General features: G+C 45.2%; 2 protein-coding genes across 2 annotated transcripts in view; one reads left to right on the top strand and one right to left on the bottom strand.

The window, feature by feature from the left end:
* LOC120053257 (SH3 and multiple ankyrin repeat domains protein 3-like) overlaps window positions 1–11,257 on the bottom strand; it is a 275,026-nt gene extending 263,769 nt beyond the window's left edge. The window contains exon 1 of the mRNA XM_039000401.1: window positions 11,237–11,257. Coding sequence (XP_038856329.1) covers window positions 11,237–11,257 — 21 coding nt within the window. The remainder of the gene's footprint in view (window positions 1–11,236) is intronic.
* The window catches only part of LOC120053256 (semaphorin-4B-like), an 88,334-nt gene continuing 74,084 nt past the window's right edge, over window positions 11,256–25,505 (top strand). The window contains exons 1-2 of the mRNA XM_039000400.1: window positions 11,256–11,418; window positions 11,892–12,385. Of these exons, the coding sequence (XP_038856328.1) occupies window positions 11,256–11,418; window positions 11,892–12,385 (657 nt within the window). The remainder of the gene's footprint in view (window positions 11,419–11,891; window positions 12,386–25,505) is intronic.

Here is a 25,505-nt window from a genome sequence, read left to right as displayed (position 1 = left end):
CTACTATCTACTTGGAGTAGGCTACACAGTGAGAGCTTGTGTAATTGTCCATGCTGAATGCTTCACACTAGCTGTGCTACAAGCCCAGCTTCAGACGCAATCGTTAGGCAAGGGTAATTTCAGTGTAGGAAAGGAAGAAACAGCGTCTGTGCCACCAGTAAGTACAGATAGTAACGTTAGTATAAACCCCCCCGCACAGTCCCCGCAGCCGGACAACTTTCTCATGGCTTCTGGAGGGAAATGCTGTAGGAATGCTCAACTGGTGTCGCTCATTCAGCCGACAGAAACTTTCAACCGGTTCTCCCCATTATGTAGCGAGTCGGAGTCTGAGGCTGAGTCTTCTCTTGTCTCTACTCCTCCCGCTACGGGGTCTGAGACGCCGAAGGCTCCAACCATTAGCTCTGACAAATTGAAAACCCTAGTCATTGGCGACTCCATTACCCGCAGTATTAGACTTAAAACGAATCACCCAGCGATCATACACTGTTTACCAGGGGGCAGGGCTACCGACGTTAAGGCTAATCTAAAGATGGTGCTGGCTAAAGCTAAATCTGGCGAGTGTAGAGAGTATAGAGATATTGTTATCCACGTCGGCACCAACGATGTTAGGATGAAACAGTCAGAGGTCACCAAGTGCAACATAGCTTCAGCGTGTAAATCAGCTAGAAAGATGTGTCGGCATCGAGTAATTGTCTCTGGCCCCCTCCCAGTTAGGGGGAGTGACGAGCTCTACAGCAGAGTCTCAGCACTCAATCGCTGGTTGAAAACTGTTTTCTGCCCCTCCCAAAAGATAGAATTTGTAGATAATTGGCCCTCTTTCTGGGACTCACCCACAAACAGGACCAAGCCTGACCTGCTGAGGAGTGACGGACTCCATCCTAGCTGGAGGGGTGCTCTCATCTTATCTACCAACATAGATAGGGCTCTAACTCCTCTAGCTCCACAATGAAATAGGGTGCAGGCCAGGCAGCAGGCTGTTAGCCAACCTGCCAGCTTAGTGGAGTCTGCCAATAGCACAGTCAGTGTAGTCAGCTCAGCCATACCCATTGAGACTGTGTCTGTGCCTCGACCTAGGTTGGGCAAAACTAAACATGGCGGTGTTCGCCTTAGCAATCTTATTAGGATAAAGACCTCCTCCATTCCTGCCATTATTGAAAGAGATCGTGATACCTCACATCTCAAAATATGGTTACTTAATGTTAGATCCCTCACTTCAAAGGCAGTCATAGTCAATGAACTAATCACTGATCATAATCTTGATGTGATTGGCCTGACTGAAACATGGCTTAAGCCTGATGAATTTACTGTGTTAAATGAGGCCTCACCTCCTGGTTACACTAGTGACCATATCCCCCGTGCATCCCGCAAAGGCGGAGGTGTTGCTAACATTTACGATAGCAAATTTCAATTTACAAAAAAAAAAATGACGTTTTTGTCTTTTGAGCTTCTAGTCATGAAATCTATGCAGCCTACTCAATCACTTTTCATAGCTACTGTTTACAGGCCTCCTGGGCCATATACAGCGTTCCTCTCTGAGTTCCCTGAATTCCTATCAGACCTTGTAGTCATAGCAGATCATATTCTAATTTTTGGTGATTTTAATATTCATATGGAGAAGTCCACAGACCCACTCCAAAAGTCTTTCGGAGCCATCATCGACTCAGTGGGTTTTGTCCAACATGTCTCTGGACCTACTCACTGCCACAGTCATACTCTGGACCTAGTTTTGTCCCATGGAATAAATGTTGTAGATCTTAATGTTTTTCCACATAATCCTGGACTATCGGACCACCATTTTATTACGTTTGCAATCGCAACAAATAATCTGCTCAGACCCCAACCAAGGAGCATCAAAAGTCGTGCTATAAATTCTCAGACAACACAAAAATTCCTTGATGCCCTTTCAGACTCCTTCTGCCTACCCAAGGACGTCAGAGGACAAAAATCAGTTAACCACTTAACTGAGGAACTCAATTTAACCTTGCGCAATACCCTAGATGCAGTTGCACCCCTAAAAACAAAAAACATTTGTCATAAGAAACTAGCTCCCTGGTATACAGAAAATACCCGAGCTTTGAAGCAAGCTTCCAGGAAATTGGAACGGAAATGGCGCCACACCAAACTGGAAGTCTTCCGACTAGCTTGGAAAGACAGTACCGTGCAGTACCGAAGAGCCCTCACTGCTGCTCGATCATCCTACTTTTCCAACCTAATCGAGGAAAATAAGAACAATCCAAAATGTCTTTTTGATACTGTTGCAAAGCTAACTAAAAAGCAGCATTCCCCAAGAGAGGATGGCTTTCACTTCAGCAGTAATAAATTCATGAACTTCTTTGAGGAAAAGATCATGACCATTAGAAAGCAAATGACGGACTCCTCTTTGAATCTGCGTATTCCTCCAGGGCTTAGCTGTCCTGGATCTGCACAGCTCTGCCAGGGCCTGGGATCGGGAGAGACACTTAAGTGTTTTAGTACTATATCTCTTGACACAATGATGAAAATGATCATGGCCTCTAAACCTTCAAGCTGCATACTGGATCCTATTCCTACTAAACTACTGAAAGAGCTGCTTCCTGTGCTTGGCCCTCCTATGTTGAACATAATAAACAGCTCTCTATCCACCGGATGTGTACCAAACTCACTAAAGGTGGCAGTGATAAAGCCTCTCTTGAAAAAGCCAAACCTTGACCCGGAAAATATAAAAAACTATCGGCCTATATCGAATCTTCCATTCTTCTCAAAAAGTTTAGAAAAAGCTGTTGCGCAGCAACTCACTGCCTTTCTGAAGACAAACAATGTATACGAAATGCTTCAGTCTGGTTTTAGACCCCATCATAGCACTGAGACTGCACTTGTGAAGGTGGTAAATGACCTTTTAATGGCGTCAGACCGAGGCTCTGCATCTGTCCTCGTGCTACTAGACCTTAGTGCTGCCTTTGACACCATCGATCACCACATTCTTTTGGAGAGACTGGAAACCCAAATTGGTCTACACGGACAAGTTCTGGCCTGGTTTAGATCTTACCTGTCGGAAAGATATCAGTTTGTCTCTGTGAATGGTTTGTCCTCTGACAAATCAACTGTACATTTCGGTGTTCCTCAAGGTTCCGTTTTAGGACCACTATTGTTTTCACTATATATTTTACCTCTTGGGGATGTTATTCGAAAACATAATGTTAACTTTCACTGCTATGCGGATGACACACAGCTGTACATTTCAATGAAACATGGTGAAGCCCCAAAATTGCCCTCGCTAGAAGCCTGTGTTTCAGACATAAGGAAGTGGATGGCTGAAAACTTTCTACTTTTAAACTCGGACAAAACAGAGATGCTTGTTCTAGGTCCCAAGAAACAAAGAGATCTTCTGTTAAATCTGACAATTAATCTTGATGGTTGTAAAGTCGTCTCAAATAAAACTGTGAAGGACCTCGGCGTTACTCTTGACCCTGATCTCTCTTTTGACGAACATATCAAGACTGTTTCAAGGACAGCTTTTTTCCATCTACGTAACATTGCAAAAATCAGAAATTTTCTGTCCAAAAATGATGCAGAAAAATTAATCCATGCATTTGTTACTTCTAGGTTAGACTACTGCAATGCTCTACTTTCCGGCTACCCGGATAAAGCACTAAATAAACTTCAGTTAGTGCTAAATACGGCTGCTAGAATCCTGACTAGAACCAAGAAATTTGATCATATTACTCCAGTGCTAGCTTCCCTACACTGGCTTCCTGTTAAGGCAAGGGCTGATTTCAAGGTTTTACTGTTAACCTATAAAGCGTTACATGGGCTTGCTCCTACCTATCTTTCCGAGTTGGTCCTGCCGTACATACCAATACGTACGCTACGGTCACAAGACGCAGGCCTCCTAATTGTCCCTAGAATTTCTAAGCAAACAGCGGGAGGCAGGGCTTTCTCCTATAGATCTCCATTTTTATGGAACAGTCTGCCTACCCATGTGAGAGACGCAGACTCGGTCTCAACCTTTAAGTCTTTACTGAAGACTTATCTCTTCAGTAGGTCATATGATTGAGTGTAGTCTGGCCCAGGAGTGTGAAGGTGAACGGAAAGGCTCTGGAGCAACGAACCGCCCTTGCTGTCTCTGCCTGGCCGGTTCCCCTCTCTCCACTGGGATTCTCTGCCTCTAACCCTATTACAGGGGCTGAGTCACTGGCTTACTGGTGCTCTTTCATGCCGTCCCTAGGAGGGGTGCGCCACTTGAGTGAGTTGAGTTACTGACGTGATCTTCCTGTCTGGGTTGGCGCCCCCCCTTGGTTTGTGCTGTGGTGGAGATCTTTGTGGGCTATACTCGGCCTTGTCTCAGGATTGTAAGTTGGTGGTTGAAGATATCCCTCTAGTGGTGCGGGGGCTGTGCTTTGGCAAAGTGGGTGGGGTTATATCCTTCCTGTTTGGCCCTGTCCGGGGGTATCTTCGGATGGGGCCACAGTGTCTCCTGACCGCTCCTGTCTCAGCCTCCAGTATTTATGCTGCAGTAGTTTATGTGTCGGGGGGCTAGGGTCAGTTGGTTATACCTGGAGTACTTCTCCTGTCTTATCCAGTGTCCTGTGTGAATTTAAGTATGCTCTCTCTAATTCTCTCGTTCTCTCTTTCTTTCTCTCTCTCTGAGAACCTGAGCCCTAGGACCATACGTCAGGACTACCGGGCATGATGACTCCTTGCTGTCCCCAGTCCGCCTGGCCTTGCTGCTATTCCAGTTTCAACTGTTCTGCCTGCGGTTACGGAACCCCTACCTGTCCCAGACCTGCTGTTTTCAACTCTTAATGATCGGCTATGAAAAGCCAACTGAGATTTATTCCTGATTATTATTTGACCATGCTTGTCATTTATGAACATTTTGAAAATCTTGGCTCTCTCTAATTTTCTCCTTCTCTCTTTCTTTCTCTCGGAGGACCTGAGCCCTAGGACCATACGTTGGGACTACCGGGCGTGGTGACTCCTTGCTGTCCCCAGTCCGCCTGGCCTTGCTGCTATTCCAGTTTCAACTGTTCTGCCTGCGGTTATGGAACCGCCACCTGTCCCAGACCTGTTGTTTTTCAACTCTTAATGATCGGCTATGAAAAGCCAACTGAAAATTATTCATGATTATTATTTGACCATGCTTGTCACTTATGAACATTTTTGAACATCTTGGCATAGTTCTGTTATAATCTCCACCCGGCACAGCCAGAAGAGGACTGGCCACCCCTCATAGCCTGGTTCCTCTCTAGGTTTCTTCCTAGGTTTTGGCCTTTCTAGGGAGTTTTTCCTAGCCACCGTGCTTCTACACCTGCATTACTAGCTGTTTGGGGTTTTAGGCTGGGTTTCTGTACAGCACTTCGAGATATTAGCTGATGTACGAAGGGCTATATAAAATAAACTTGATTGATTGATTGAATGCTTTCACTATCTGGGTAAATATCCACACCAGGTAGTAGGTGAGTAAGAGAATGTGGTGATGGGGCTTGTGGAACCTTAGATTGGCAAGAGGAGAAATGTCTGGTCGGCACCATGGACAAAGTGAGATGGGAGCTCCCTCCCTCTGCTCAAAATAAGGCACCTGCACAGCGGTTGTACTCCACAAAGGTGCAGAAAAATTACAAGAAGAAAAAATAAGAATTCGGATGTTACCCAAAGCGTTCATAAACACATCCAAATGAGTATTTTTGCAATAGCATATATGAAATGTTTTAAGTACACTGTTAGAATGTTGCATTCAGAATGACTGCTCATCAGCTTGATGGGGGTTCAATTGAGTGCCAGCGGTTCTAGTGATAAAATAAAGTGATGTGGGTTAAGGAAGGCAACTTTTCCTCAGTGGTGTTTATTTGCTGTGATTTTTGCAAAGTACTGTACATGTGTGAAGTGTTAGCAGAAAACACTAACTTGGTAACACTAAATTTCACCTTCCATAAATCATTCTGGACATTTGTTGCTGCTTATGACAGATGTTGCCTTGGGGATGTTCTTGACAAGAAGTTAGCCATGTTTAGATACAGTGGGGCAAAAAAGTATTTAGTCAGCCACCAATTGTGCAAGTTCTCCCACTTAAAAAGATGAGAGAGGCCTGTAATTTTCATCATAGGTACACTTCAACTATGACAGACAAAATGAGAAGAAAAATTCCAGAAAATCACATTGTAGGATTTTTAATGAATTTATTTGCAAATTATGGTGGAAAATAAGTATTTGGTCACCTACAAACAAGCAAGATTTCTGGCTCTCACAGACCTGTAACTTCTTCTTTAAGAGGCTCCTCTGTCCTCCACTCGTTACCTGTATTAATGGCAACTGTTTGAAATTGTTATCAGTATACAAGACACCTGTCCACAACCTCAAACAGTCACACTCCAAACTCCACTATGGCCAAGACCAAAGAGCTGTCAAAGGACACCAGAAACAAAATTGTAGACCTGCACCAGGCTGGGAAGACTGAATCTGCAATAGGTAAGCAACTTGGTTTGAAGAAATCAACTGTGGGAGCAATTATTAGGAAATGGAAGACATACAAGACCACTGATAATCTACCTCGATCTGGGGCTCCACGCAAGATCTCACCCCGTGGGGTCAAAATGATCACAAGAACGGTGAGCAAAAATCCCAGAACCACACGGGGGGACCTAGTGAATGACCTGCAGAGAGCTGGGACCAAAGTAACAAAGCCTACCATCAGTAACACACTACGCCGCCAGGGACTCAAATCCTGCAGTGCCAGACGTGTCCCCCTGCTTAAGCCAGTACATGTCCAGGCCCGTCTGAAGTTTGCTAGAGAGAATTTGGATGATCCAGAAGAAGATTGGGAGAATGTCATATGGTCAGATGAAACCAAAATATAACTTTTTGGTAAAAACTCAACTCGTCGTGTTTGGAGGACAAAGAATGCTGAGTTGCATCCAAAGAACACCATTCCTACTGTGAAGCATGGGGGTGGAAACATCATGCTTTGGGGCTGTTTTTCTGCAAAGGGACCAGGACGACTGATCCGTGTAAAGGAAAGAATGAATGGGGCCATGTATCGTGAGATTTTGAGTGAAAACCTCCTTCCATCAGCAAGGGCATTGAAGATGAAACGTGGCTGGGTCTTTCAGCATGACAATGATCCCAAACACACTGCCCGGGCAACGAAGGAGTGGCTTCGTAAGAAGCATTTCAAGGTCCTGGAGTGGCCTAGCCAGTCTCCAGACCTCAACCCCATAGAAAATCTTTGGAGGGAGTTGAAAGTCCGTGTTGCCCAGCAACAGCCCCAAAACATCACTGTTCTAGAGGAGATCTGCATGGAGGAATGGGCCAAAATACCAGCAACAGTGTGTGAAAACCTTGTGAAGACTTACAGAAAACGTTTGACCTCTGTCATTGCCAACAAAGGGTATATAACAAAGTATTGAGAAACTTTTGTTATTGACCAAATACTTATTTTCCACCATAATTTGCAAATAAATTCATTAAAAATCCTACAATGTGATTTTCTGGATTCTTTTTTCTCACTTTGTCTGTCATAGTTGAAGTGTACCTATGATGAAAATTACAGGCCTCTCTCATCTTTTTAAGTGGGAGAACTTGCACAATTGGTGGCTGACTAAATACTTTTTTGCCCCACTGTAGAAGCACTGTTGTCAGTGGGACACCATGTGTCATAACATGTGTCTTATCGTGCATGACAATATGATGGTATCTAAAGTTCAATGAACTTTGAAGCTTTGAAAACATAATACATGATATACAGTTGGTCCGTAGAGTCAGTGTCAGAGGCAGCTCTGTTCCCCACAGTGTGTCTGCAAGGTGCTGCTGCTCACTTTTCGCTGCTCTCTGCTGGTCGATCTGCCGGTGTAATCTCGTTAACGGTGGTGCGGAAGCACGGAAGGTAGCCTACCAGTAGGTAATACACCGGGGGACATAGCAGATCAGTCAGCCGTGCACTTCAGGTGGTGAGAGAAAGAAGCTCTGTGCAACCTGTAACCCCTTGGCTTTTTCTCCCATCCACATCCTGAGGTAAATTCTGCTGACTCTCATCATTCCTCTCGTGATCAGAGACTGATTCAGACCAGGGACACCAGGTGAGTGGATTCTCTGGCCAATCAGTGGCAATAATCACTTAATTTCTGGACTTCCAGGCTATACTGCCCATATCCTGTCTATTTTCTGCAGTTGGAAAATAATCTGACTAACTCTTCTTCCCTATTTGCAGGGGAATGTTGTCCAAAGTGCTTGGGCTGGAGCAGTAGGATGTCCAGATAGTACACAATAGAGACTAGTCAGAAGGATTTCACCCTCCTTGCATCATACTATACTCATATTTAGTGCAGTAGCTGCCAGAGCATTTTTTGAGGAACATTGTGGGAACAACAAGTGTGTTTGATAGTGAGAGGAGAAGATAAATGGCAGTAGTAGACAGTGGGATCATACACTATGACTTGGACAGGGGGAGGCATTGGGGAGCATAACAAATACCTGGAGTAAGTGGTTGAAGATGGGGTGGTGTTGAGTTGTAGAAATGGTACATATTGACTAGCCTACTGTACATGTTAGCTGTAGCGGTAATACATGAAGGCTACACTAAGGACTTTTGGAAGTATAGGAGTAATTTGACTGTAGTCAACATACTCTCCAGCCCAATGTTCCACAACTTCATGAGGAATTCTAAACATACCAAACACACCCTGCCTCAACACCCAGAACTATAGCCCTACCTCCTGCCCCCTTTCTTTCTCTCATCCCCTATCTATATCTCTCTCACCCCCTCTCCCTCCTTCCCTCTCTCTCCAGCCCTGTGAAAAAAACGTTAATTATTTATGGCGGTGCCGAGTGGAGTGGCGTGAGGAAGCAGCGCAATGTATGCACTCTAAGATGTCTCCTTGGCTCCAGAGGGCCTTCCTACTGAAGGATTATAGGAGGAGAGTATGCATGACAACTGGCCCTTCTCTGCCGACAGCCCCAACACAGCCTTAAGACAGCCTTAAGACAGCCTTTACACAACCAATAGCACAGCATTAACTCACCCCTAACACAGCCCTAACACACCTCTTAACAAAGCCTTAACACCAGTGGAGGCTGGCTGAGGGGAGGACAACTCATAATAATGTCTGGAACAGAGTCATTCCAGCCATTCTGCTCCAGCCATTACCACGAGCTCGTTCTCCTCAATTAAGGTGCCACCAACCTCCTGTGCCTAACACAGCCCTAACACATCCTTAACATAGCCCTAACATAGCCCTTAACTCAGCCCTAACACAGCCTTAACACAACACTTAACACAGCCCCAACACAGCCATTAACAAAGCCCTAACACAGCCTTACACATAGCCCTTAACACAGCCCTAACACAGCCCTTAACACAGCTCCAACACAACCCCAACACATCCCTAACACCCAACAGAGCCCCAACACATTCTTATCACAGCCCTAACACAGCCCCTATACAACCCCAATACAGCCCTAACACAAACAACGCCCTAACACAGCCCCATCATAGCTTTCACATAGACCCAACATAGCACTAACACCAACACAGCCCTAACACAGTCCTATGTTATCCCTGCCTTGAATGGAGATATTTGGGATGGAGGGAAGGGAGACAGGGTGTCGGATGGAGTGGATGAGAGAAAGAGGAGGAATGAGTGAGGAAGGGGAGACGGGAGAGAGAGACAGAAAGAAGTGTAAAAGAGAGAAAATTGTGACAGTGACTGGTTTTGACAGCCCTTGCAGTCATTTAGCCTGTGGGCTGACTAGTGAATGTGAAAGTGTTTACGCCTCCCCTAAGAGCCTGCTTCACACTGCTCTCCGCTGCTCTCCAACAGATGTTACATACATCAGGCACACATACAGGTCACCTAGGGTCACATTAACCCACTGGACCACCTTTAGCTTATCCCTAGGCTAATAGGCCCGGATACCATGATATGCATGTCAGAGCAGTTTTAATGCAATGCTATCACCATACAGTGCTATCTGAAGATGTCCACAATGAGATTAACTGTGGATGAGCACAGCACCAGTATAATCTGAACACACTTCAGGCTATTTACTGTGAAATTATATTGTGTTGTTTGTAGCTACATCCCTAGTCCTGTGATATTGTATGTACTTGGCTACACCATGACTGTAAAAACCATTGATCGCTAAATCCGGAGAAATGAGGGACCATGTAAAAACTGTTGGTCACAAAATCCTGCTAAAAGGACCATCTAAGGTCTCCCGAGTGGCGCAGCGGTCTAAGGCGCTCCATCGCAGTGCTAGCTGCGTTACTACAGATTCTGGTTCAATACCGGGCTGTGTCGCAGCCGGCCACGACCGGGAGACCCATGAGGCAGTTCACAATTGGGCCAGGGTCGTCCGGGATGTCCTTGTCCCATTGTGCTCTAGCGACTCCTGTGGCGGGCCGGGAGCATGCACGCTGACACAGTAGCCAGGTGTACAGTGTTTCCACTGACACATTGGTACGGCTGGCTTCCTGGTTAAATGAACATTGTGTCAAGAAGCAGTGCATCTTGGCAGGTCATGTTTCGGAGGACACACGGCTCTCGACCTTCACCTCTCTTGAGTCCGTACGGGAGTTGCAGGGATGGGACAAGACTGTGACTACCAATTGGGGTAAAAAAGAAGCACAATGTAAAAATCGTTAGCTGGTATGCCCTCACCTGTCTGAGCGGTTGGCTGTGAATGCCCACTATAGTGCTGTCCGGTTAGAAGAACATGATGTTCAGGTCCATCACTGTACTCTGGATAGTCACCCGCAGACACAGCTGTTTCCATTTGAAGTTATTTATATGATTTTGGTCATCTGAAGGACTTGGAATCTTATTATTGTAGTTATTTTGATGCACGCACAACATTCAGACATTCGTCTTACTGTCGACAATAAAAAGTCCTCAGAAATATCAGTCTTCTCCCTTCGGACAAAGATTACACTTTGACCTGAATCCTGAATGGGTGGGTGCAGTGTCCAGATGCAGTGTCCAAGCGCTCTGATTGGTTGGGAATGGCAGGGCTATGATAGGTGAGAAATTACTAAGGTAGACTGAGCAGCATGGCAAATCCTACCCAGCAGGACAGGCCGGGCTTAGCGGCCGCCCCGCTAAGAAGGTATCAGAGACGCAGAGACAGCCCTGGGCCGCCCCATGGAACGGCACACGGGTGGCAAAGTGCCCTCTAACTCAGCTGGTGCAGGGCAGCTGGGCCCCATCCTTGGATGCTGAGTACAATGCTGGAGGCTGGCCATGGCTGAAGCAGGTGGCTCACCTACTGCGACGGAGGAATGTGGCATGCCGGCAACAACTGTTGTTGGCAGCTCATTGGCTGCGGCTGAGGCTGGTGACTCTTTCACCACTGCTGAGTGCGATGGCTCCCATGGTGGAGCATGTGAGGACCCCTGGGCAGGATCATCAGGTATCTGGAGGCAGGGGCCGGCTGGGCCCCAGAGACGAGGTCAGGTGGTCTCCCACGTGGAAAGGGCTGAGGGTCATCCAAGGCAGCAGGCCCCCCGGGACAGGGAGCTGAGCGCCTAGAAGGGTAGGGGACTTGGAACCCCCTACTAAATCTGAAGATCGCAAGCCAGGTATGGTGGGAGGCTGCAAACCTAGCTGAACAGGGAACATATAGTCTTGCGCTAGTATAGGCAACTGGGTGCAGGCTGAGGACTGCCTAACTGCACACCTAGAGCAAATAACTCAGAGTCTAGCGGGACCGGAGACCCAGTACATAGAACTGGGGCAGGTGGCACTGAGGGAGCTGACTGCTTGCCAACTGAGGCTGGGGGCTGACAAACAATTGAGGGCAGATGCTGCAGACCTAGTGGGGCTGACTAAAGCTGGAGACAGTGAAACTAGAACGGCTGAAGGCTGGGAGCCTAGTGCTGATAATTTTAGGCTTGACAGGGAGAACATCTCTGGACCTGACAGGGAAACTGACTCTGGACCTGACAGGGACAACGACTCTGAACCTGACAGGGAAACTGTCTCTGAACCTGACAGGGAAACTGTCTCTGAACCTGACAGGGAAACTGTCTCTGAACCTGACAGGGAAACTGTCTCTGAACCTGACAGGGAAACTGTCTCTGAACCTGACAGGGAAACTGTCTCTGAACCTGACAGGGAAACCGTCTCTGAACCTGACAGGGAGAACAAATCTGAACCTGACACTGAACCTGACAAGGAAAATGACTCTGAACTTGTCAGGGAAACTGATGCTTGACTTGGAGAATCGTAGAGCTCTGGACCTACTAGAGAAAGTGGTACCTTTGAGCCCAGCAGGGCAGGAGCCTGATGAACCACCTGGGCTAGGGACTGAGGGCCGACAAATGCTGGTGACAACAGAACTATTGCAGCTTGAGACCAATGACCTAGTGCTAGGGACTGAGGGCAGACAAGGGCTGAGGACTGAGAACCTAGCACAGGTAACTTGTGGCATAGCAGGGTAGGAGGCTCTAAGCCTGGTGGGCTAAGGACCTGTGGGCTGGCTATGTCTGGAGACTGCGAGCTTAGTACAGCGAACTTGGGGCCTAGTAAGGCAGGAGGCTCTAAACCTGGTGGGATAGGCAACTGCCTAACAAATAAGGCAGGGGGCTGCTATCTGAGCAGGTTAGGAGCAAACCTGCAGACAGGGCAGTCTACATATGGCTTAGCTTGACAGGGGGCTCTAAGCCTGGCGGGCTAGGACATTGCATACCCAATAAGGAGGGGGTCTGCGGTCCATGAAGAGCAGGATGTACTAAACATACTTAAAGGTCAGGACATACTTGCCTACCGGGAAGGAAGGGAACTCTGACCTTACAGCTTTACTGGGAAGAAGGGGAACTCTGACTGTACCAGGAAAGAAGGAAACTGTAACCCTACCAGGAAGGAAGGGAATTCTAAACCTACCATGGAGGCAGGATACACTATACTTACTTGAGGGCCAGGACACTCAAATCCTGGACACTTTACACCTGCCAGGTAGGCCAGAAACTGTAACTCTGACCCTACCGGAAATGAAGGGAACTCTGACCCTACCAGGAAGGAAGGGAACTGGACAACTAAGTCAGGGGAGACATCAGGGGTGACTTCTGGTGTGTCACCCAGGGTGATATCTGGCAGGTACCCTGAGGACCTTCGGGGCCGGAACTATCATGGTGCTAGCAGGGACTCAGGGACTCCAGGCTGTGACTAGAGAAACCCCAACGGGGTTGTACTTGACGTCTGCAGTAGCTGTAGGCTGTGGCTCCATCTGGCCTGGAGCATGGCTGGTAGTCTCTTAGATGAGAGAGGTGTGTAGGGCCTCTCTACTCATCTTCCTCAGGTACATGAGAGCTTTGTGTGGCGGTGTGGGCTGAGGTGGGTGGTGACAGGCGTCTCAAACCTCTTAGGGATGCAGGATAACTAGTCTGCATCCTGGGGTGTGGAAACTCCTTTTCTAGGTACTTCAACATCTCAACTATAGCAGATCAGAATCCGGCTAGAAGGACCATGTAAAAACTATTGGTCTGTAAATCCGGGGAAATTATGGATCATGTAAAAAAAACTTTTGGTCACTAAATCCGGCTAGAAGGTCCATGTAAAAACAGTTGGCTAGTATGCCCTCACCCGTCTGAGCGGTCGTTTGTGAATGCCCTCACTATATACTTATAACTGATTGGTTTGGTTCTACCAACTATAGTGCTGTCTGGTTAGAACATGTTGTTCAGGCCAATAACACACACACACACACACACACACACACACACACACAAGCAGCGTTTTAAATTTGAAGATGTTTATGTGATTTTGGTAATCCGAATGACTTGGAATCTTATTGTTGTGGTTACTTCGACAAGAAAAAGTCCTCAGAAACATGCGTCTTCTCCCTTCGGACAAAGATTACACTCTGACCTGAATGGGTGGATGCAGTGTCCAGATAGACATTTCCAAGCACTCTGATTTGTTAGGAATGGCAGGGCTATGATGGGTGAGGGGTAATTCATGCCTCATCCCAGCAGCTAAACTAACGGGACTTAAGGGAAACTAAAGGGACTGTGAGGGGAAGTTAGGTACAGAGAAGAGGAGCAGGACCACCTTTATAACAATGACATTTTACAGAGGGGTATGTATTGTGGTATGCATAATCCCTAGTTGATCTGTAGCAGTACGATCCAAAATTAAATCTAGAATCGGCTTCCCATTTCGCAACAAAGCATCCTTCACTCATGCTGCCAAACATGCCCTCGTAAAACTGACCATCCTACCGATCCTCGACTTCGGCGATGTCATCTATAAAATAGCCTCTAACACTCTACTCAACAAATTGGATGCGGTCTATCACAGTGCCATCCGTTTTGTCACCAAAGCCCGATATACTACCCACCACTGCGACCTGTACGGTCTCGTTGGCTGGCCCTCGCTTCACTCTCGTCGCCAAACCCACTGGCTCCAGGTCATCTACAAGTCTCTGCTAGGTCAGGCCCCGCCTTATCTCAGCTCACTGGTCACCATAGCAGCACCCACCCATAGCACGCGATCCAGCAGGTATATCTCACTGGTCACCCCCAAAGCCAATTCTTCCTTTGGCCGCCTTTCCTTCCAGTTCTCTGCTGCCAATGACTGGAACGAACTGCAAAAATCTCTGAAGCTGGAGACTCATATCTCCCTCACTAGCTTTAAGCACCAGCTGTCAGAGCAGCTCACAGATCACTGCACCTGTACATAGCCAATCTGTAAACAGCCCATCCAACTACCTCATGCCCATACTGTAGTTATTTATTTATCTTGCTCCTTTGCACCCCAGTATATCTACTTGCACATTCATCTTCTGCACATCTACCATTCCAGTGTTTAATTGGTATATTGTAATTACTTCGCCACCATGACCTATTTATTGCCTTAACTCCCTTATACTACCTCATTTGCACTCCCTGTGTATAGACTTTTTGATGTCCTTTTTCTCTACTGTATTATTGACTGTATGTTTGTTTATTCCATGTGTAACTCTGTGTTGTTGTATGTGTCGGACTGCTATGCTTAATCTTGGCCAGGTCGCAGTTGTAAATGAGAACTTGTTCTCAACTAGCCTACCTGGTTAAATAAAGGTGAAATAAAAAATATAATAAATAAAATGAGAAGGTGATTTATTGTATGTCGCAAGCAATAATTCTTATTTTTATTCTCAGTGTTAAACATCTAGTGTGTCAAGTGATGTCAAGGACATAGCATGTCCTCCATATCCTGCACCAGTGTTTTCCAATAAACTGGGATCCATGCACTGCAGGGTGATTTAGGCCATGCCTCATCCCAGCCTAAACACTAAACACCAAGCATGGAGCCCCAGAGATAATCTGAAAGAAGGTGCTTGTCTCTGTGTTTTATTCTCATTTAAGCCAAGAGATTCTTATGGGGAAGGCTGGAAATGGTTGGAAAGCGTCAAGCGCAGAGTGACGACGTGTCGAGTGGTTTAAGCTGTGTGCTGCAGTGCAGTGAGATATGGATCAACTAATACATAGTACTTAAATGGTCTGAATTCTCCACTTCAACTGATCCTACAGGAGAGAGAGAGAGAGAGAGAGAGAGAGAGAGAGAGAGAGAGAGAGAGAGAGAGAGAGATATGGGAGAAAGTCAGAGTATTAACGATAGAGTATTAACGATAGTATTACATTAAAATTATTGGATTCAAATATAGGACAGTGAGGGTAAAGTTATACCTATATCCCTGTTCCTTCAATACCTTCTAGGTAAGGTGGATACTACCATAAAATAAGAGTAAATAAAGTAGGGTTATTCCTAGGGCCGGGACGATACCAGTAATGTGATACTTCTTAGTATCGTAGAAAGGAGACAAAACACGAAGCAGACTTAACTTCTTTATGAAGCAGCCCTAATGTTGGAAACAAACATCATTATGCTGTCATCCAGAGTCACATTTATTTACAGTAATGTCCATGCTATAGCACACAATATTTTACACACAGCAGGTTTTTAAAGGTCCAAAGAGTTTGGTCTGCTCCATGTTTAAATAACTGCCATGGAAAAAATATTACGATACTTTGTATCATCACAGCCCTAGTTATTCCGCAGGGCAGAGGAATAGTACTAAAAGAACAGAGGGTGCTGAAGACCATGTATGTGGATATCACACTATCCCCTTGACCCAGAGTGGATTACAGACAGATAGAACTCCTATAGAATGCACGCACATACACACATATCACATATTCTGGGTCTTGTAGAGCATGGTTAGCCTGTGGAGGGGACCCTTGTCTGATGTTAAAACCAGCCAATTGACTAAACAATCTCTCTCTAATCAGTGTCAATGGTGAAAGCTAAGCAAACTCGTACACACACATTCAGACCCATTTACATTTACATTTAAGTCATTTAGCAGACGCTCTTATCCAGAGCGACTTACAAATTGGAAAGTTCATACATATTCATCCTGGTCCCCCCGTGGGAATTGAACCCTGGTCCCCCCGTGGGAATTGAACCCACAACCCTGGCGTTGCAAGCGCCATACTCTACCAACTGAGCCACACGGGACCACACAGACCCCTTTACTTTTCCCACATTTTGTTACGTTACAGCCTTATTCTAAATGGATTACAGTTTATTTTCTTAAGCAATCTACACACAATACCACATAATAAAGGTTTGTAGAAATTTTTGCAAATGTATGAGAAAAAAAACTCACAGAAGTATCTAATTTACATAACTATTCAGAACCTTTGCTATGAGAATCAAAATAGAGCTCAGGTGCATCCTGTTTCCATTGATCATCCTTGAGATGTTTCTACAACTTGATTGGAGTCCAACTGTGGTAAATTAAATTGATTGGACATGATTTAGAAAGGCACACACCTGTCTACATAAGGTCCCACAGTTGACAGTGCATGTCAGAGCAAAAACCAAACCATAACATCGAAGGAATTGTCCGTAGAGCTCCAAGACAGGATTGTGTCGCGGTACAAAAGTTTGTAACCACCAAGACTCTTCCTAGAGCTGGCCGCCCTCCCAAACTGAGCAATTTGGGGAGAAGAGCCTTGGTCAGGGAGGTGACCAAGTGCCCGATGGTCACTCTGACAGAGCTCTAGAGTTCCTCTGTGGAGATGGGAGAACATTCCAGAATGACAACCATCTCTGAAGCACTCCACCAATCAGGCCTTTATGGTAGAGTGGCCAGACGGAAGCCACTCCTCAGCAAAAGGCACATGACAGCCCGCTTGGAGTTTTCCAAAAGGCACCTAAAGACTATCAGACCATGAGAAACTAGATTCTCTTTTCTGATGAAACTAAGATTGAAATATTTGTCCGGAATGCCAAGCGTCACGTCTGGAGTAAACCTGGCACCATCCCTAAGGTGAAGCATTGTCGTGGCAGGATTATGCTGTGGTGATGTTTTTCAGCGGCAGGGACTGGGAGATCGAGGCAAAGATGAGTGCAGAAAAGTAGAGAGAGATCCTTGATGAAAACCTCCAGAGCTTTCATGACCTCAAACTGGGGTGAAGGTTCCCCTTCCAACAGGACAATGACCCTAAGCACACAGCCAAGACAACACAGAAGTGGCTTTGAGACAAGTCTCTGAATGTCCTTCAGTAGCCCAGCCAGAGCCCAGACTTGAACTCGATCAAAAATCTCTGGAGAGACCTGAAAATAGCTGTGCAGCAACGCGCCCCGTCCAACCTGACAGAGCTTGAGAGGATCTGCAGAAAAGAATGGGAGAAACTCTCCAAATACATGTGTGCCAAGCTTGTAGCATCTTACCAAAGAAGACTCAATGCTGTAATCACTGCCAAAGATGCTTCAACAAAGTACTGAGTAAAGGGTCTGAATACTTATGTAAATGTGATACTTACATTTTCACTTTTTTATAAATTAGCAAACATTTCTAAAAACCTGTTTTTGCTTTGTCATTATGTGGTATTGTGTGAAGATTGATGAGGGGAAAATAACAATATAATCAATTTTACAGCAAGTCTGAAACGTAACAAAATGTGGGAAAAGTCAAGGGGTCTGAATACTCTCCGAAAGGCACTGTACACACACCTGCACACTCTTAGCTGGCTCACCAGGATTAACCTCTCAGTGTAAACAAAGCACTGCTAGCCCATCCAGGATTTGGAGCTGTACACTGATGCACACTGATGCCCCGTATGGAAAATGTGTAATGCTCTAAAATACTAAGCAATAAATACACTACTGCAGCTGCACTGCAAACCAATGTTTCAGCCCAACCCTAGTGGTAACTACAGTAGCAGGCTAGCATACACACACAAAGATACTTACACACAGGATTGGGTAGGCTACTTTCTAAATGTAATCCGTAACAGTTACTACCCACTGGACACACACTTGTTTAATCAACATTGTTTCCACGTATGAACCAATGTGGAATAGACGTTGAATTGACGTCTGTGCCCAGTGGGTAGTTACCTGTCCAAAATTGTAATCAGTAAAATAACTTTTGGATTACCCAAACTTAGTAACGTAATCTGATTACATTCAGTTACTTTTGAATTACTTTCCCCTTAAGAGACAAAAAGGGTCCATCAAACCCATTTGGTGTGTCATCATAGTGGTCTCTGACTTGCGTTAAGACTCGCTCAGGTGGAACAAACTTAAACTTGCACCTTTTTTCAATTCTGAATTGAATGTCATTGAGAAAACAGAAAGGTGCAGAGCTGGCACCACAGGTTCAATAGTGGTATCAAATCAAATCAAATTGTATTTGCGCCGAATACAACAGGTGCAGACCGCACATTGAAATGAAATAAAAAAATAAGAAAAATTTAAAAATAACAAATAATTAAGGAGCAACAATAAAATGACACTAGCGATGCTATATACAGGGGGTACCGGTGTGGGGGCACCGGATAGTCGAGGTAACTGAGGTAATATGTACATGTAGGTAGAGTTAAAGTGACTTTGCATGGATAATAAACAGAGAGTAGCAGAAGCGTAAAAATACGGGGGTGGGATGGGGACAATGCAGCCTGTATCACAACCGGCTATGATTGGGAGTCCCACAATTGTCCCAGCGTCGTCTGGGTTTGGCCGGTGTAGGCCGTCATTGTAAATAATAATTTGTTCTTAATTGACTTGCCTAGTTAAATAACAGTTAAATAAAAAAAATAAAAAAACGCTAATAGTCCGGGTAACGATTTGATTAGCTGTTCAGGAGTCTCATGGTTTGGCGGTAGAAGCTGTTAAGAAGCCTTTTGGACCTAGACTTGGTGCTCCGGTACTGCTTGCTGTGCAGTAGCAGTGCGGATGTTGCCTGTAATCCCTGGCTTCTGGTTGGGGTATGTACGTACAGTCACTGTGAGGACGACGTCATTGATTCACTTATTGATGAAGTCAGTGACTGATGTGGTGTATTCCTCAATGCCATTGGAAGAATCCCAGAACATATTCCAGTCTGCGCTAGCAAAACAGTCCTATAGCTTAGCATCTGCGTTATCTGACCACTAATATTAATTGAGTCAGTGGTAAATGGAGGTCGAGGGAGAGCTTCGCACGCGTCTCTGTTTGTGGAGTAAAGGTGGTCTAGAGTTTTTTCCCCTCTAGTTGCACATGGGACATGCTGGTAGAAATTAGGTCAAACGGATTTAAGTTTCCCTGCATTAAAGTCCCCTGCCACTAGGAGCTCTGTCTCTGGATAAGCATTTTTTTTTTTTTTTTTGCGTATGGCCTTATACAGCTCGTTGAGTGCCGTCTTAGTGCCAGCATCAGTTTGTGGTGGTAAATAGATAGCTAAAATATAGATAGTGTGTTCTACAGCTTATCATGAGATACTCTACCTCAGGCGAGCAAAACCTTGAGACTTCGTTAATATTAGATTTCATGCACCAGCTGTTATTTCCAAATAGACACAGACCGCCACCCCTTGTCTTACTGGAGGCAGCTGTTCTATCTTGCAGATGGACCGAAAACCCCGCCAGCTGTATATGATCCATGTCGTTGTTAAGACACGACTCGGTGAAACATAACATTTTTAATGTCCCGTGGGTAGGATAGTCTTGATCGGAGCTCATCCATTTTTTTATCCAATGATTGCACTTTGGCTAATAGGACTGATGGTAGAGAGGGATTATTCACTCGCCGTCGGATCCTTACAAGGCACCCTGACCTATATCTCTGTCTCTTCTTCATGTGAATGACACGGATTTGGGCCTTGTCGGGTGTCTGAAGTAAATCCTTCACTTCTGACTCATTAAAGAAAAAATCTTTGTCCAGTACGAGGTGATTAATCGCTGTCCTGATATCCAGAAGCTCTTTTTGGTCATAAGAGACGGTGGCAGAAACATTATGTAAAAATAAGTTACAAATAACGTGAAAAAACACACACAATAGCACAATTGGTTAGGAGTCTGTAAAACGGCAGCCATCTCCTCCGGCGCCATGTCACTGAATGGCTAAATTCGTACGTATCTTTTATGGGGCCTGGAGTTTTTCCTGATCGTGACATGATCAAGTAAAACTCTGGGTCCTGTTCGTAGGCTAGTTCAAAATGGTATTATTATAGATAAGCTTCCATTTTCATTTGTGCTATGACTATAGGGTTGGGGTTTTCTTGTTGGGTCATGCAAATTGTAAACACTTTTTGCCTAAGGTGGATCAAACCATTTCAAACTAACACAAACCTTGTTGTTATTAATTCTGAATCTGATATCAAAAGAGCCAGAGAGAATAACTTCAATGGACAACATACTCTATAGTTTAGTGAACTACTATAGCAGGGCTGAGCACTATGCAAAGAATGGTTACAATGTCTTTAAATATTAATTTCACTCTATACACACACAATGTTAACGCTATCAGTCCCAAGATCCCAGCAAAAATCGGCTTTTAATTTATCTGACTTGAATTCATCTGCAGTTCCGGCCCTTATATTGAAGCCTCACAATTAAGTGTTTTCACTTAATTGTAACTTTTCAGGACAACCAGGGCTACAAGGAGAACACAAAACAATTTGACCTGATAAAAATGAAACGTTTCGGTTAGCCTTCCACAAGCTTCCCACAATAAGTTGGGTGAATTTTGGCCCATTCCTACTGACAGAGCTTGTGTAACTGAGTCAGGTTTCTAGGCCTCCTTGCTCGCCTAAGCTTTTTCAGTTCTGCACACAACATTTCTATGGGATTGAGGTCAGAGCATTGTTTTGGCCACTCCAATACCTTGACTTTGTTGTCCTTAAGCCATTTTGCCACAACTTTGGAAGTATGCTTGGGGTCATTGTCCATTTGGAAGACCCATTTGCGACCAAGCTTTAACTTCCTGACTGATGTCTTGAGATGAAGCTTCAATATATCCACATAATTTTCCTCCTCGGGATGACATCTATTTTGTGAAGCGCACCAGTCCCTCCTGCAGCAAAGCACCCCCACAACATGATGCTGCCACCCCCATGCTTCACAGTTGGGATGGTGTTCTTCGGCTTGCAAGACTCCCCCTTTTTCTTCCAAACATAATGATGGTCATTATGGCCAAACAGTTCTATTGTTGTTTCATCAGACCAGAGGACATTTCTCCAAAAAGTACGATCTTTGTCCCCATGTGCAGTTGCAAACCGTAGTCTGTCTTTTTTATGGCGGTTTTGGAGCAGTGGCTTCTTCCTTGCTGCAGACCTAACCTTGACGCTTGCCTTCCCACCTTTGGACAACGGCTCCCATTGTTATGGCGGAGACATGAGCATCTCATCATTATATACAGGTCTCTCGTATCAGCCACTTACAAATTGGTAAGGAAAGTTGGGGGGTGCACAGTGCACTGTTCGGATGCTGACTTCCCCTACAGTAAAATTATGTTTTTGCAAAATTATATGATTACTCCTGTCTAAATAAAATAATAAAAAATTCTTCACCAGAGAGCATGACTTAGCCACAGAGGATCATTAGCTTTTCTCAAATCATAAGCGCATAGGCCTATGCCTATTTGGGAAGCCTGTAATTTTGTCAGCACGCATGGCAATAGGCATAGCTGATTATTGAGTTGTGGCTGTCAGTGAAAATAATAAAAAATATGTGTGAAGGTAATGTGTCTTGAGGATAATGTAAAATGTTGAGACAGGAAGAAGGGCAGGGGCGTGTAGCTAAGATACAGTGCATCTCTCTACAGAATGCATGCACTCAGCTCTCCAGAATGCACTCAGATGTCTCCAGCCAATTTATCCGCATTCATTGTTTCAAATGTCACCAGTAGGCCTAGTAAATGTATTATTAATCCCCGTCATTTGGTTAAATGAATTTCTGTTCATGTAATAATTGCAATGATGATCACCAAGCCTCAGTGTGAAAGAGCAAAATATCTTGATCTGAGGATCTCATATATCCAGTGGAAACGTCATAAAATATGTGAACAAATGTGCCATTTAATAAAAACAGCAGTCAACAGTCTGTCCCGAGTTCACTGGCCTTGGAAACTCTGAGGTTGCGGAATAGGCTAGTTGATAGAATGTTTTGGGCCGGACCCAGTTGATTGATTTGATACAATATTGCACATCACCAGCAACAGCTCAAGTCAAGACAGATAGAAAGGAAAGCAGACAGCTGGATTAGGGAGATTAATACGATTGAAAGAACCTTTTCATCAGGATACTTTGTACTGTTTTTATTTGTTGGCTTTAGGTCTATTTAATGTACTTAGTTGACGATAAAAGTTATAGGCCTCCTGCTGCATTGGCCTATAGGCAATTTCTGAGTTCCATGTGCTCATTTGGATTTCAGCATATGGATCACAGTGTATCACTGTGTCCATATGGCAGAGGCTGGTGCTCTCACATTAGTTTTATTTTAACTTTTAGATTTCATTTTAATTGATTTTTTGCCATCAGATTCTTCTTTGCCATAAGATTCTTCTGATGGCATTGTGGACTACAACACATCAGTCACTGGCTTCATCAACAAGTGCATTGATGATGTTGTCCCTACAGTGACCGTACGTACATACCGCAACCAGAAGCCATGGACTACAGGCAACATCCGACGTGAGCTAGAGGGTAGAGCTGCCGCTTTCAAGGAGCGGAACTCTAAATAAAATAAAAATGTTATTGGTCACATATACATGTTTAGCAGATGTTGTTGCAGGTGTAGCTAAATGCTTGTGTTTCTGGCTCCAACAGTGCAGCAATATCTAACTATTAATATCTAACAATTTCACAACTATGCACACAATACACACAAAACTAAAGTAACGGAATGGAATTAAGAATATATAAATACGAGAATAGAATACAGAATATACTGTGAGTGGACCAAGTAATTGGGCGTCACTCTAAAACGGATAGGTGGAACAAACGAGTCAGGAGTAGGTTTTCTTGATTGAACACAGTTCTCTATTGAGGGCATTTGGTCAACATAAACACTCCAACATAATCAATGAAAATCTCCCAAGGAAAAAAACATACATCTTCTTCTCCAGATCAAACAGGAACACAATACGATTATCTTTAAACTACAACCTAAGTCACGGGCTTGTCACCGTCTTAGTGGTTCTTCATGGATAGCTCCTCTGTCTCGGTGGCCATCTTCCAGAGACAGTATTTTTCCCCTTCTCTGCTGGTTCCATACTCTCTCTTATCGGGGAAGGAGAATATCTCATTAGTACCGTCAGCTGTGCTTAATTGCCTCTGGTTACCTTGTCTCCCATGCCTTGTTGGGCTACTATCCGTGAGCCCAGCCTGCCCTCTGGTGGTCCTTTCACAATACATATGAGATGAGTAGTGCAAAATATGTAAACATTATTAGTTCCATTATTACAGTGGCCAGCGATTTCAAGTCTATGTAGATAGCGCAGCAGCCTCTAAGGTGCTAGTGATGGCTATTTAACAGTCTTGAGATAGAAGTTGTTTTTCAGTCTCTGTCCCAGCTTTGATGCACCTCTACTGACCTCCCCTTCTGGATGATAACGGGGTGAATAGGCAGTGGCTCTGGTGGATGTTGTTATTGATTATCTTTTTGGCCTTCCTGTGACATGTGCTGTAGGTGTCCTGGAGGGAAGTAGTTTTCCCTCTGTGATGCGTTGGGCAGACCGCACCACCCTCTGGAGAGCCTTGCGGTTGCGGGTGGTGCAGTTGCCGTACCATGTGGTGATACAGCCCGACAGAATGCTCTAAATTGTGCATCTGTAAAAGTTTGTGAGGGTTTTAGGTGCAAAGCCACATTTCCTGAGGTTGAAGAGGCGCTGTTGCTCCTTCTTCACCACACTGTCTGTGTGGGTGGACCATTTCAGTTTGTCAGTGATGTGTACACTGAGGAACTTTCTACCTCCTCCGCTGCGGTCCCAGCAATGTGGATAGGGGGGTGCTCCCTCTGCTGTTTCCTGAAGTCCACAATCTTTTTCTTGGCACCACACTCCCAGGGCCCTCACCTCCTCCGTGTAGGCTGTCTCGTCATTGTTGGTAATCAGGCCTACTATTGTTGTGTCTTCTGCAAACTTGATGATTGAGTTGGAGGCGTGTGTGGCCACGCAGTCATGGGTGAACAGGGAGTAGAGGAGGGGTCTGAGCACGCATCCTTGTGGTACCCCTGTGTTGAGGATCAGTGAAATGGAGGTGTTGTTTCCTACCTTCACCACCTGGGGGTGGCCCGTCAGGAAGTCCAGAACCCAGTTACAAAGATGTGGGATTCAGACTCAGGGCCCAAGCTTAATGATGAGCTTGGAGGGTACTATGGTGTTGAAGACTGAGCTATAGTCAATGAACAGCGTTCTTACATAGGTATTCCTATTGTCCTGCTGGGATAGGGCAGTGTGCAATGGAATGGCAATTGCATGGTCTGCAGATCTATTGGGGCGGTAAGCATATTGAATTGGGTCTAGGGTGTCAGGTAAGTGAGAGGTGATATGATCCTTGACTAGTCTCTCAATGCACTTCATGATGACAGAAGTGAGTGCTAAGGGGCGACAGTCATTTAGTTCAGTTACCTTTGCTTTCTTGAGGGCAGGAATAATGGTGGACATCATTAAGCATGTGGGGACAGCATACTGGGATAGTGAGAGATTGAATATGTTACTAAACACTCTGAGCATGCTCTGAGGACGCAGCTAGGGATTCCTTCTGGGCCGGCAGCCTTGCGATGGTTAACACGCTTAAATGTCTTACTCACGTCGGCCACGGAGAAGGAGAGCCCACAGTCCTTGGTAGTGGGCTGCATCGGTGGCACTGTGTTATCATCAAAGCGCGCGAAGTAGGTGTTTAGCTTGTCCGAAGCAAGACTTCAGTGTCCACGATGTGGCTGGTTTTCCCTTTGTAGTCCTTGATTTTCGGTAGACCCTGCCACCCACGTCTCTTGTCTGAGCTGTTAAATTGCGACTCCACTTTGTCTCTATACTGACATTTTTCTATTTGATTGCCTTACGGAGGGATTAACTACACTGGTTGTATTCTGCCATATTCCCAGTCACCTTGCCATGGATAAATGTGGTAGTTTGTGCTTTCAGTTTTGTGTGAATGCTGCCCTCTATCCACGGTTTCTGGTTAGGGTAGGTTTAAATAGTCACAGTGGGTACAACATCTCCTATACACTTCCTGATAAACTCAGTCACCGTATCAGTGTGTTCGTCAATGTTATTCTCAGAGGC

The sequence above is a fragment of the Salvelinus namaycush genome, chromosome 9 (assembly GCF_016432855.1).
Source record: "Salvelinus namaycush isolate Seneca chromosome 9, SaNama_1.0, whole genome shotgun sequence".
Classification (NCBI taxonomy): Eukaryota; Metazoa; Chordata; class Actinopteri; order Salmoniformes; family Salmonidae; genus Salvelinus; species Salvelinus namaycush.
This window is presented reverse-complemented; position numbering and strand designations above follow the sequence as displayed.